The sequence below is a fragment of the Lasioglossum baleicum genome, chromosome 9, assembly GCF_051020765.1.
Source record: "Lasioglossum baleicum chromosome 9, iyLasBale1, whole genome shotgun sequence".
Taxonomy (NCBI): domain Eukaryota; kingdom Metazoa; phylum Arthropoda; class Insecta; order Hymenoptera; family Halictidae; genus Lasioglossum; species Lasioglossum baleicum.
Window position 1 is genome coordinate 2,428,434 of NC_134937.1, and position 13,188 is coordinate 2,441,621.

A 13,188-nucleotide genomic window follows, 5' to 3' on the forward strand; every position below is an offset into this window, starting at 1 on the left:
GAAAAATCTGCATTCATTGCTTGACATATTTAGCATTGCGCGAATCAAAGTCATGAGTCAGGTGTACATATATGATATTATTAGTCATCAACTACGTAAAAAATAAAAAAGGCACATATAGAAAGATTTGCTTTCTAAATCTTACTCACCGGTTATCTATCATTTGCTTAAAATGTTACCAATGTGGGTTTACCCTTTTTCCACACATGTGCTCTCTACACATGTACTCATCGTTTACCCAGATCTATTGTGATTTCATGTGATGACAAAAAAGTTGTAAAACGCTATTATCTACTTAAAAAATGTTTGCCTGTTTGATTTTGCATTTCAACATTTAAGACTGCATATACATTAAATAGAAATGAGTTCAAATTAATATAGAGGTTTTGTGTTCCCTTTTCACCTTATATATCATTTGCCTTCTATGCTTTTTTCATTGTCTTCCATTTCAGTCTCTTAAACCACTACTTTCTCTTTATACCATACATTCCTCATTATTTGAGACAATGGTATCGTTGACAATAATAGTAATAATAATTATAATAATATAATAATAATATTAATAATAATAATACAATAATAATTCTGAGAGCGAATCTCAATAACAATAATACAAATAATAGCAATAATAATATTAATAATACACGTTAAAAACGTATGTACAATTTACCGACCCAGTTTTAAGTATTCGCAAGATTTCTCTACAAGTACTACAGACAAAGTGGAATAAGTTGGTTTTAAATAATTACTTTTTACAAAATTACATTATAAAGTGGCAGATTGAAAAATCTGAGCGAGTTATCTATTTATTTAACTAACTATCTATCTATCTATCTATCGATCTATCTCTCTATCTATCCACATGTACAGCTGCTAGAATTAGGTAAACGCGATGGCTTTATTACAGCTAGACTACTGGAAAGTATACATGGTTTTATATTATGAATAGTTATTGCCATTGCAGAACAAAACTTTGGAGAAAAATGTTAAATTGCATAATCCAGTTAGTCTGTTTTAATTTATATATATATGTACAGCTTGTCAAATCTAGCTGTGCGGTTGACCAAAACTTAGGAATGCGCAGAAAAAAACAAAGACCGCACTCGACGAGAGAAGGATGCAACATTTGAACGGTAAGGTACACACCTCGTCAAAAGTGCGTACTGTCCATTATTTCTTACAGCAGTAAACATACAAAACAACTGTTTATATGTTTGTGTGAATACACTTGTGTCACTTTACTTTTTAACTGAACTGTCATCACGTGCTTCGTTTGACAGGTGACGATCGGTTCTCTATCGTTGTGAAGTTCCGCCTAATTACCACTGCGCAGCGGGGTCATTTCCCCTTACGGGGGACATTCAGCTGCACAGCTAGATTTGACAAGCTGTATATGCATACATATAAATGAAATTAAGGCTGCACGATTCTTTTTGTACAAATAATTTAGCAACAATTTGCGTGATTTTAGATATGCATTATCAAAAAAAACAATGTTGCATATTCTTAATGTCAAACATAATTCATATATTATTCACAATAACCACAAAAATCACCAAAATGAATGTATAGTCCTTTGAAAATTTGTCAAAATGAACAATTAGCTTGATGTTCACCATTAACTTCACTTGTTTAACATACTTTATTAAAGGAGGGTCACGAGCCTAAAATGCTGCGGACTGCTTGGTCAAGCACTGTGTCCTTTGATTCACTAGACTGTGATGCACTGTTACCACTACTGCCAGGTAATGTGTTTGTAGGACGTTTTTTAAGATTAAGAATGCTATCGATAGCAGATTGTACCTGTGCGGTAATATCATCGTGTTCATTACCATTCCCACTTTCATTAGTTATGTGAAGAGAGCCTGGACATTGTGTTTGAGAATGTAAAGCCAGTCCATCTAAGCTGTCAGTGTCTTCTAGTAGATCTCGTTCAAGGTCTGTAGCGCTACTCCAACGTCTCTCAAAAACCGGTGCATTATCTTGTTCACAACTGTCTTTTACAACTGTGTTTTGAACTCCAGAAACACTCGCACTTGGTACATTCGCACGACATTCACCGTTCGCTCGTGTTCTTTCAGCTTTCGACGATTTTGTTACAGCCACAGCACATGCACTATTACTACTACTATTATTACTATTTTTACATTTGGACGAGTCCGTGGTAGATGGATATACACCGAGTTCCTTTTGAATTTCTACCCACTCGTCGTAATCACCACTAGTACAACTTGATGATTTAATCACTGGTTTACATTCGATTTCGTCACTTGGAAAGTCATCTTCTAATTCACGTTTTACGGAAACGTTAGTTAATGGTGGTGATAATTTGTCTTCGTCTCTAAGACCAGGTTCAACCTTTGGCACCAATGGCTTTTCTTCCTTTCTAAATTCATCTGAAAACCATGTTGAAACAATTGTTACTACGAAAGTATTACCGAGTATGTAGATATCATTTTCTCGACACATCAAATTATAGAGAAACTATACCATTAACTTTAGCCTCTTGTTCTCGTAACCTATTTAATATACTCTGCTCTTCGGCAACAAAAGTTCTATCGATCATCATTAGTTCCGATGTCCTCACTTCTCGCTGTAATATCATTTCAATTTCAGTACACAGTTTGCATAATCAAATTTGTAAATATTATTAAGTTGTGTAATAATGCAATGCTTCGTAACTAAATCTCTTTGAAATAAGAAATCTTTAACTTACCATGCTTTCCATTAAAAGAAGGTACGTGTACTTGTTCATCATAGAGTTGAATTTTGTCAAGAGATGTTTCGCCGTTTCTTCAAATATCTCATCAGCTTTTGCTAAATCTTTCGGACTAAGTACTTGTTCGTTTAAACAATGATACCTTACAAGACGTTTACAAGCATCCCGCTTGCTTAAAAATGGTGTGTTTACATCCGGCTTAATCGCATCGTTTTGATCCGTTTTCAGTTGTTGTTCCAACCTGTAAACATAGTTACAAAAACATGTCTTTAAGTATAACACAAATGCATGAAATTATTATTTATGAAAATGAGTATGATAAAAAGTCTACGCTTACATGTCACTGCGATTAATCTGCCTACAAATTGGGCTAGACGCAGGTCTTTTTACACCTTGTCTAGGACTTACTAAAGGGCTAGTGTTACTATTAGGACTGACAATCTGTTTATTCGAACTGTTATTCGTGTTTACTGGACTTTGAATCCTTTGTGGTCCTTTGCCAATCATTCTAGGCGAGGCTACCTGTCCGGCAGGGGAGCCACTTTGAACTTGTACTTGAATAGGTGAAGATAGTTCTTGTTTAATAGGACTCGATATTTGTATGTTGGGTTTAATATCTAATGGGTCAGTTTGACATTGCGTTGATTGTTGCATTCCTGTCGATTGTGTTTGGACCGGAGCTAACTGTTGTGCGTTGCCCTGCACAGTAGCTACAGAAGCAATCGGTGGTGAGAAAATTTGCATATTGGCAGAGGACGGACTCAATATCTGGTTTCCATGATTTTGATAATTTTTGTGCTGCTTTGTGTGCGCTTGATGCACGTTCTGACTGTTGTGTATACAGTGTTGTCCTTGCACAGATGGTGGTACCTGAAAGTATTCAAATTGTTATACAACAACATAAACTATGAATAAATATATACATGTTGGAAATATCAAATTGGAATATTTCGTTACTCACAGTAAGATTATTCATATAACTATTACTTGTGTTACTTTGCACAGTCGTTGGTATGCTTGGATTTAAATTTTGCGATGTTACTACAGCAGTAGCTGTGTGTGTTTGAGTTTGTACTGCTGATGTCTGATTTTTATAAGAATTTTGCGGAGTTATGGTAGACGCTAGTGTTGAAACTACATTTACATTGAAACTTGCTTCTGCACCCTATATCGAGTACAATATTAAGATCCTTATTACATACATCATTAAGTTATAGCAAAATGTATAGTACATATATATTTTATAGAGAAACTTACACTGCTAACGGAATGTGTCGTAGTACTAACAACTTTTCCACTCGCTAAAATTTTTGCTTGTTCTTGATATAATTTAGTTAAAACGGTTTGATCCGGTTGCGTACCCGATTTACGAGCTAAAATAGCTTGTATTTGAGAATTTATATTTTTCAATAATTGCTGTTTTTGAGCAGGAAGCTGAATGGTCTGCACTTTTTGAACCACTTGGCCATTCGAGGGAACTGATAAGTGACTTCCAGGAGACGGTGGAAGTACAGGACCATTTGTGATAATTTGAGTAGACTCGCTCTTAATCAGATTTGTACTTTGAGATACCACAGCATTTGTTTTACTAGAATTATCCACCTTATGAAGGTTTGTTGTATTCGTTGATACCATTGTTGGACGAGAAACCGTAACAGTTTTTGTCACCTGATTGTTACAAGTATCAAATTTAAAAACAAATCATTATGTAATCAACAAGTAGAAATGCATTAGAAAAATATGAAAATAAAATTTGTTGAACATACCTGGGCATTTCCAGTGTTTTGAGTAGTAACAACAGTCTTTGTTCTTTTAACAATTTTCGCCTTCTTTGGTTGACTCGTTTGTCCTATATTCCTTATCTGTTGCTGATTTAGATTGTCAATGAATTGACTTGGAAAGCCGGAATTTTGGATCTGTATATGTTGCGGCATTTGTGAAGGCGCAGCTTGTACTACAATATTTTGTATGTTATTTTGAATAGTAGGAGCTCCACCAGAACTATTTACAATTATTTGACTTGTTGGTGTATTGATTTGTACACCTTGTAAATTCTGATTGTTTGCATCTGGTTCACCAATTACTATTTTTTGGGTTTGGTTTTGATTTTGTACTTGGCTGGTTGCATTTAATTGTCCAGCCAAGAATTGTTGCAACAGTTGTTGACTGATTACCTGCATTTGTCCATTCGCGTTAGCAATTAATAATTGGTCGTTGGGATTCAAATTGCTTAATGCGTTCAAAATTTCGGGTGTAATTTTTGGCGCGTTGTTTAGTATATTGTTCGCCGCTGAATTAAGCATTGTTGCACTTTGAGTTTCTACTTTTTGAGATTCATTTTGTGGAATAGTATTAGAAGAAGCTGGAGCGTTCGTTATAACAATATTTTGATGGTGACTATTTTGTTGTGTATTTAGTCCTTGCTGCTGTTGCTGTTGCTGCTGTATGGTGTTAGCTGTATTTTGACTTTCAAAATGTTGTGCATTCACAGAAGAAAACGTATTAGCTTGAGCAACAACTTTCTGTTGTTGCACATTCATATTCTGTTGTACACTCGTGTTGTGCAAAATAGCGGATGTATTTTGTTGTTGCATACTGGCGATAACGTTTTGTTGTGCTTGAGCTATATCACTAATTCCAGATTGTAAATTTTGTTCGATATTTTGTACATTACCGGCTGGGTTTTGCTGTAGCATGTTAATCGTATTTTGTTGGATACTAGAATGTTGTTGTAATACATTCATGGCATCGTGTTGCATGGTATTACAAGAGCTTTGTTGCTGCAACATATTTACAGAATTATGTTGAACATTTGATCCAGGAGTTTGAAGATTTTGTTCGAAAACATGTTGAACGTTTTGCGTTTGCACAGCCTGCGCCGTTATCTGCTGATGCTGATTATGCTGAAACATTGGTGTTTCTTGTTGCAATGCAATACTATCCTGTTGGTTCCCTTGCTGAAGATTCTGATTATTTTTCGCAATGTTGTGTTCGTTTTGTACAATTAAACTATTTGGCAATGACTTTTGAACATGCGCACCACTTTGCGATATTTTATTTAGATTTTGTCGCACGTTAGTAGTTACGCAAGCATTCGTGAGCCGCACTTGACTAGATTTTTGTGTAGAAACATTAGAATTTTGTTGATTAGTAGTTGCTTGGTTCGGATTAGTTAATCGAGAACTTTGCACACTGAATGTAGCACACGACGGTTTCGGCACAAGAACATCAGAAGTCGTCAAAACATTACTGTTCGGTTGCACGAGGCTAGAGTTAGGCGATGGAGTAGTTTTTGATGGTGGTATAAGATTTTGTACGGTAATGTTTTTCGATGGTTGTATATCCAATGCTTGCAAAGACCCAAGGTTACTTTGGACACAAACGTTTAACACAGGATTAGATTCTTGAGGAACATTTACACTTTTCTGCTGATTACTTGGTTTCGAGCATACTTGCACGTGTTGCGGACTAGTAGCACAAGTAACACTTTGAGGGCCTGCGGGACTTACAGTAGTAGTAACTGTTGTAACACTGGATGAAAGAGGTGACCTAACAAATTTCTGTCTCTGTAATACAGTACTTTGCGTAGTCTGCGTTGTAGTTTGTGCCTGTCCAAGAAGCTGCGAAATAATGGGCGAATTTTGTCCACCACCTTGCGTTAACGATCGTATTAATGCTTGAGCGGTCGCCTGATCCATTTCTGGTTGATTTGGTTCCGGTGTTCGATGTAAAACAACTCTTCCATCCTCCCCGAGAGCAAATCGTAATTGACCCTGCATTGTGCTCTGTACAGGCATCTGAAGTTGGGCAACAAGTTGACTATTAAGTGTCTGGGACACAGAAGTTTGTGTATTCGTTGTATTTGGTACAGGTACTTGTATCAGATTCTGAGCAGAACTAGTAGGTGTAGTCACTTGAGGTGGAAGTTGTCCTAGATTTTGTCCTGAACTTGATTCAACTTGAACTTGACAAGAAACCTCAGATTCAGTTGTAAGATCAGTATCAAAAATATCATCGTCGTCTCCTATCCCGGATATTTTCATTATACTAGCAAGATCTAATTTCGGTGGTTCGTCGTCCTTTCGTTTCGCCTTTTTCTTTTTTTTCGCTTTCTTTTTCGGAGGTGGTAGCAAACTCTGTTCAACGACAGTTTGCGTACACGGAGTACTACCGGTGTTAGTACCCGATCCGACTTGCGAGATCTGTGGTTGAGGACTTTGTACCATTGCGTTTTGAATCACTATAGAGTTGCCTGTTCCAGAATTCGCAGCTAAATAAGAAAAAAAAACGAAAAAAAGATTTCAGTATTCCAGTTAGTTCTCGCAGGATAACATTTAAATAAATTACTAATTGTAAGACTTACCGGGTGCGGGACTTGATGGAGTATGTCTAATTACTGGAGAAGCAGCTGGAGGAAATCCATTAGGCACAGCGAAAAACGTAGGAGTAATGCCTTGTAATTGCATTCCCTGTGCCGTGACAACTCTTACTAACTGCTGTTGCGTTAACTGTAAAAGAATAAATTTTATATAATGAATAAATATATCTTACAAGATCAAATTATTTTCCTAATTTTCCTGATTGAATTTGTTGCAGTTGCATATTTATTTACTTTGAACATAACTGATCGAAGGATTAAATAATCGAAAATCGATATGATGATTGGATATCATGTGAAAAAGAACGGTTGATGATCTTAAGTAACATTTAAAGTGATATATAAAGAAAATTTTATGTAAGTATTAAGTAAGCAATGATAGAATATGATGAAATTGTTTGACTGCATGGATGAAACCATCACCTGTGCAGTATGTGTTTGTTGCTGGGCACTTGCTGGCGTTCTTAGTATAAGTTGAACACCACCCGGTTGCTGTTGTACAATAACGGGCCCGGTTGACGGCAAAACCTATGTATGAAATGTGATAAACATATGAAGCACAAAGCAGATATTTGTGACACTAAAAATGCAAATAAGCCGTTATAATAGAAATCAAGCATATTAAAAGTACAGTAAAAGCTCCTTCGTTGTCCTGAATCGTGGGCACGATCATTGTCCAGTGCCTACCCACTCCACTGACTGTCAACGCCGAGTCGCTCCGCAGAGCGGCAACAATTGATGTTGGCTCGGGTGTATCGGTGTGAACACCACAACATTGACTCGAGTGAATCGAATATTCAAACTTCTTAATTTTCATTATTCCTTTATGGGATTTTCACTAGCTTATTTCTGGCAATTTTCTGACTAAAATGACACCAAACACGATATAATTTAAACTGTATTTAGTGGTTTAATCGACGACGAAAGTTTCGAACGCAACGAAGAACAGCGTATGGGACATTCTTTGAATTGTGCCGGCGACGGCGACACGCTTCGGTCACGCGATCCGTATTTCATTCTGTCCTTCTCTATGTTCGGCTCTCTACTGAAGTCTCGCTCGGCGCGATATCTAGACGCAGTCATAAATCAAAAATAGTGTCCGGGCCCGATCGTTGTCCGCTCAAACCCCCGGCCTTTGGACAACGAAGGAGCTTTTACTGTATCTTATATTGGTAAGTGGTAGAAACAGGCACGAATGTATACTTTCAAATGATCTCATAATGAATAAGCATGCAAATGAGATAGGAACCTTAAACATAAATATACATATACAATTACATACTTGATTTAAAAGGAGGCCTTGTGCTGTAGGTATCATCGTAGCTGTTGTAGGATTTGGCTGAGGTCCAGCAAGAACTAACTGTGGTTGAGTTTGTTGAGTGACCTTACAATAATCATTTAATAATTCGATTAAAACGGATTACTTAAAACAGTTGAAATAGTTATAATTAAATTAGATACGTTACTTGATTTGTAATCGTGGTAGTAACACGTTGTTGTTTTTGTTGTGATCCAGCGGTTTGTTGATTAGGAGGTTTTGGTAAAATTTGTGGAGGCTGCTTGGCAGGTTTAGTTGTTGCTATTTGAATTTGTTGATTTCCAAATAGATGTGTTCTAGTTACTAGCTGTGTTGGTGTTGATTGATACCCCTGTGGTGTGCCATGAATTATTTGCAATACTTGCATACCTTGTTGCAGAATAGGTGTATTAGATCTAACCTGGAAGTTTAAACAAAAATATTACAAAATTTGTAAAAGTATAGGAAATTTCTATAGCATAAAAAAAGAAAAGGATTTCTTACCACAGGTGGACCAGGACTACCGCCAGGTGCTGGACTTCTGTTGTTTAGAGAGTTATTTCCACTTAATAGATGAGGACTTTTTGCAGGAGGATATGGACTAAGTACAGGACTTTGAATTTGGCTAACACTCATTGGACTCTGCATCGGACTTTGCATTTGTATATTAAAATTATTATTTGAAGTTGATGTCCCAACAGGACTCGGGCTATTCCGGTTCGATTGTATCGAATTCGAAGCTGGACTTCTAAGTAATAGCCTGTTAGGACTAGGGCTTGGTGTAGGTGGTGCGATATTGGACGCCGGACTTTTCAATGGTATCGAGAACGGACTACTTGGAGAACTAATATTTTGACTTTGAATGTTTTGCATAGATTTTACAGTATTTATTGTACTGACCACATTTGATGGCTGAGACGAGCCCGTTAATGTTACTGACGAACTTAAGCCAGGGTTAATTCCCTGCGAATACTGTCGCTGAGGTTGAAATCCAGTTGATTGAGAGGAACTTAAGGAAGATGTATGACTCAGTGACATATTCGGCTCGTTTGATGCGGATATATGCTGTACATTAGACGTTGATACATTAGATATATTTGAGTGCATTGTACCAAGATGTGGAATATTAGTAGTGAGATTCACATTTGAAGCGTGATTCACATTCGCTGTGGTTGAATGATTTGGTTCGTTCGAAGTGCTCGTAAATATACTGGAGCTTGTTAAAGTACCAGTATTCGATATTTGTGAAATAGTAGAAACGTTTGAATTTGGGTGTTGCGATATGGCAGAACTTGGTACATGTGCAATATTCGATCCAACAATGTGTGGTGCAATACTTTGTATACTTTGTATGGTTTGGAATGGAAATTGCGTATTGTTAGAATTCAGACTAGTTTGAGTCAATCCAGTTGTTAAAGCATTAACAGGTCGATTCAGACCCTGATTTACACCAGAATTTATACTGGTAGTCGTCAAATTTGCATTTATGTTTGGATTAATAGCTGTTAAACCAGACACACCAGAACTTGGAGAAGTGAAGTTTGTGCTTAAACTGGTAAGATTCTGGTTTACGTTCGAGTTTAAACTTGTCAAATTTGGATTTACATTCGTAATTCCAGTATTAACATTCGACAATCCAGAGTTTAAACTCGTCGAATTTAACGTATTAAGTCTATTAATTCCAGTATTTATATTATTTAAATCCTGTCCCAAACCAGATAAACCATTACTAATACTGTTTGAACCAATATTCGAAGTTAAATTGGAGTTTATAGCATTCAAGTGATTCAGGCTAGGATTTATCGTAGGTAGTCCTGTATTTATGCTTGGCAGGCCCAAATTGAGCAGAGGATTTGACGTAGTGATAACATTAGATGTGAGGGATGTAAGACTGGTATTTAGAAGTGATAGTGGCAATCCCATATTAAGGCCCACCCCAAAAGAGGGGGTGGCCGGGGGTAGGCCCATACCAGTCCCCGAGGGATTTATGGTACCCTGATTTAAATGATTTAGTTGGTTTACATATACTATGTGATTTCCAGTCGTAGATCCATTTCCTTGGTCTTGTGGCTGCAATACAAAACATTCACGATAGAATCACATAATTACATGGTTTCTTCCATTCGACTGCGGATCTTTATGCAAAATGAAAATGTTCTGTATCAATTGCAAGGTATTCGAAACAGATAAATATTCATTTCTACCACTAATAATTTTAGTATATTGATATATCGCGATAGTATATCGATAGTCTTAAATTCTTTTAATTTTGTTAGTGTTTTATATTTTACCTAACGCATTTTTGTCATAAATGCATAAAATTCCAAGTCTAATGATAAATAACTCTACAAGATCCTTTTCTTATGATTTTTCATTAAAAAATACTTACATTATTTGATGTTTGTTGCAAAGCAAATGTCAGAGACTGACCACTCGAGTTTTGGGCCTGTAATTGTTGCAATTGTTGCAACTGAAAAATTACAATTTATAATATAACAAAACAGCAGTAATAATATATGATTAATTTTTCTACGATGCTTTTATGTTTGAAGAAAATATGTAGAAAACAAACATACTTGTTGATGCGTTAAAACAGCAACAGGATTGTTACGCCGAGCAGTCGGGGAAGTTGTAGAGGATACTGAGTCCCCGAGAAGAGGGCGTGACTGAGGCTGCTGCATGCCCACGCAGCCCCTCTTTACTCTGGGCAGCGTCTAGCCACCTTTTCAGTTTACCTAGGCTTGCTTCTAGGTACTCCTATATACATTTGTAATACACATTGAAAATTACCAACTGAAATAGAAGATGTGATAAATATAGATCAATTTTAATACATGAAAATACAGATTGTAAACTCGCAAACAAAAATTGTCTTTTTACCAAGCATGAAATTCTGAATTCTTCATCTCAAATACTAGATAATTTTTACTTTCAAATTGTTGTATTACTAATATTTGGCTATATCAGAATTACTTACCAATGATTACTAAAGCTCAGTGACAGGGAAAGATTAGATTTGCGCTACGGCGCCACTCAACGCGTCTGCGACCTACGTCTCCTATTCCTGTCATCCATGTAACTTCGTATTTCACCCGTTATTTAGGCAGCACTTTCTTTGTGTTTATATATGTTGTTGATGTTTGTGTTCAATATCATGCTGCGGTGCTAACCATAGTTGAATATGAATTTGTTTAGTATAATAGGTAGTTCTTTTCCGAACTACATTATCCATTAAAGAATAACTGCACAATTGCATTTTGAAAGTACTCTGACTTATCTTTAAAGAACATTTGTTGCAGGATCACATCCATGTATAAACACAATTGAACTACATTTTTCCATGACATTACATTAGAAATTGTGCGTATATAAAACAATTCTGGATGTCACTTTCTAAATATATGTCCTTTGTATTATCCCAATTCTAAATAATATTCAGTAGACATTATTTAGTAGTTTGTAAACATTTAGGACATTTGATACCAAGACAATTCGTGTTCAAACCACTAAGTATGATTTAAGGTTGTTTCACATTTCAGTTTTGTTTAAAAGTGTCACATACACTATACACTTATGGCTTCTTAGGATCAGCACTCAATTTGTGTTCTGCAACAATGTAAACAATATTCGATTACTTATTGATAATAAAAGAACGCATGGCAAATGTATCACTAAAAATTGACAGGATTTTCAGAAATTCGTTTAATTTACAGGAAACCATTGATGTGTGGATTTAATGAAACTGTTACTATCGAACAGAGTAGATGTTATTATTGAGAAATTGTGTTACGTGTAATAGAATGGAAATCAACGCACTGTTATGGGACACTCACACTTATAGGTAGAAATAATCATTTTATAGCGGGAAAAAAGTTCTGAATAAAAATTCGACAGCTGGAAACACTTTTTGAGGTTATAACTTGCACGCTTGTGTGCAAGCATACGTGCCACACAAGCCACTTACACGCATACAAGAATCGCATACATCTCACTCTCACTTATGGGTACCAGCGGCGCGCGGATGCACACAACAAAAGCCCAACTGACAAGGCGTAAACAAAAGAAAAAGCAACCATCTGTAAAAAAATTTTCGGTTCGTATAGCTCAGAAACTCGAAGGAGGTATCCTGGATGCGTGTATTTCATATTGACGCGGAAAAATGAGAGTAGCGTCGTGATGAAAAATTGTCAATATTACCTCCGCGAACGCGGTTTTGCCACCCGTGTTTTCTTCTTACAATTTTTCGTTTTTTCACATTTCTTTCGGCATGATTTTAGTTCTGTACACAACCTTTTATTCCTTCGCGAACAAAAACAACATATATGAACAACACGAGAGGAAAAATTCTACTTAAAATAATAAACTTTTCTGGCACACGACAGTTCCATGTACGCGTTACACTATTCGGTGGCAACGGCCATCATGTATTTGTCAAGGCTGCCATTAGCACAAGTCTATAAAATCCCAGTGCTTTTACCATTGGCGACACCTCGGTTATGGCACTGTAACTTTTTGCAGCACCCATTTAGCAAACTCTTCATCCTGATTGGTCAATGCTTTACTTATAACCAATCAGTATACAGAAATTGTTAGTAATCTAGCATTTCAAGATTTTAAGCAAAACGCGTGTTTGCATGAAATTTTTATTCAATCGTATCATTCATGTCGAACGCAATTTGGTGATACATATTTTTAAATGTTCATTTTATCGAGTTGTAATTGTATAAATCGTTATTTTTAGAACATTTATAGAAATATCAAAATTGTACATTCCAGTGGTTGTTTATTGCTGTC

The 13,188-nt window shown here is 36.2% G+C and overlaps 1 protein-coding gene across 4 annotated transcripts; it reads right to left on the bottom strand.

Moving 5' to 3' along the window:
• Positions 1-126: 126 nt before the first annotated feature.
• Positions 127-12,829, bottom strand: LOC143211779 (uncharacterized). 4 transcript variants are annotated; one of them, XM_076429741.1, is made up of 17 exons: positions 12,592-12,829; positions 12,228-12,470; positions 11,372-12,000; positions 10,971-11,151; positions 10,784-10,864; positions 8,899-10,464; positions 8,564-8,815; positions 8,380-8,481; positions 7,521-7,625; positions 7,083-7,227; positions 4,486-6,989; positions 3,977-4,387; positions 3,681-3,884; positions 3,057-3,589; positions 2,717-2,960; positions 2,491-2,593; positions 127-2,396 (listed from the first exon to the last, which is right to left on the bottom strand). In XM_076429741.1, exons 4-17 carry the CDS (start codon positions 11,073-11,075, stop codon positions 1,657-1,659), a joined length of 7,095 nt encoding a protein of 2,364 aa, XP_076285856.1. In that variant the 5' UTR covers positions 11,076-11,151; positions 11,372-12,000; positions 12,228-12,470; positions 12,592-12,829; the 3' UTR covers positions 127-1,656. The 4 variants fall into 4 exon arrangements, with proteins under 4 accessions (XP_076285856.1, XP_076285854.1, XP_076285855.1 ...); XM_076429739.1 differs by lacking the exon at positions 12,228-12,470; XM_076429740.1 differs by lacking the exon at positions 12,228-12,470 and having other exon boundaries at positions 10,971-11,187.
• Between the last annotated feature and the right edge of the window lie 359 nt (positions 12,830-13,188).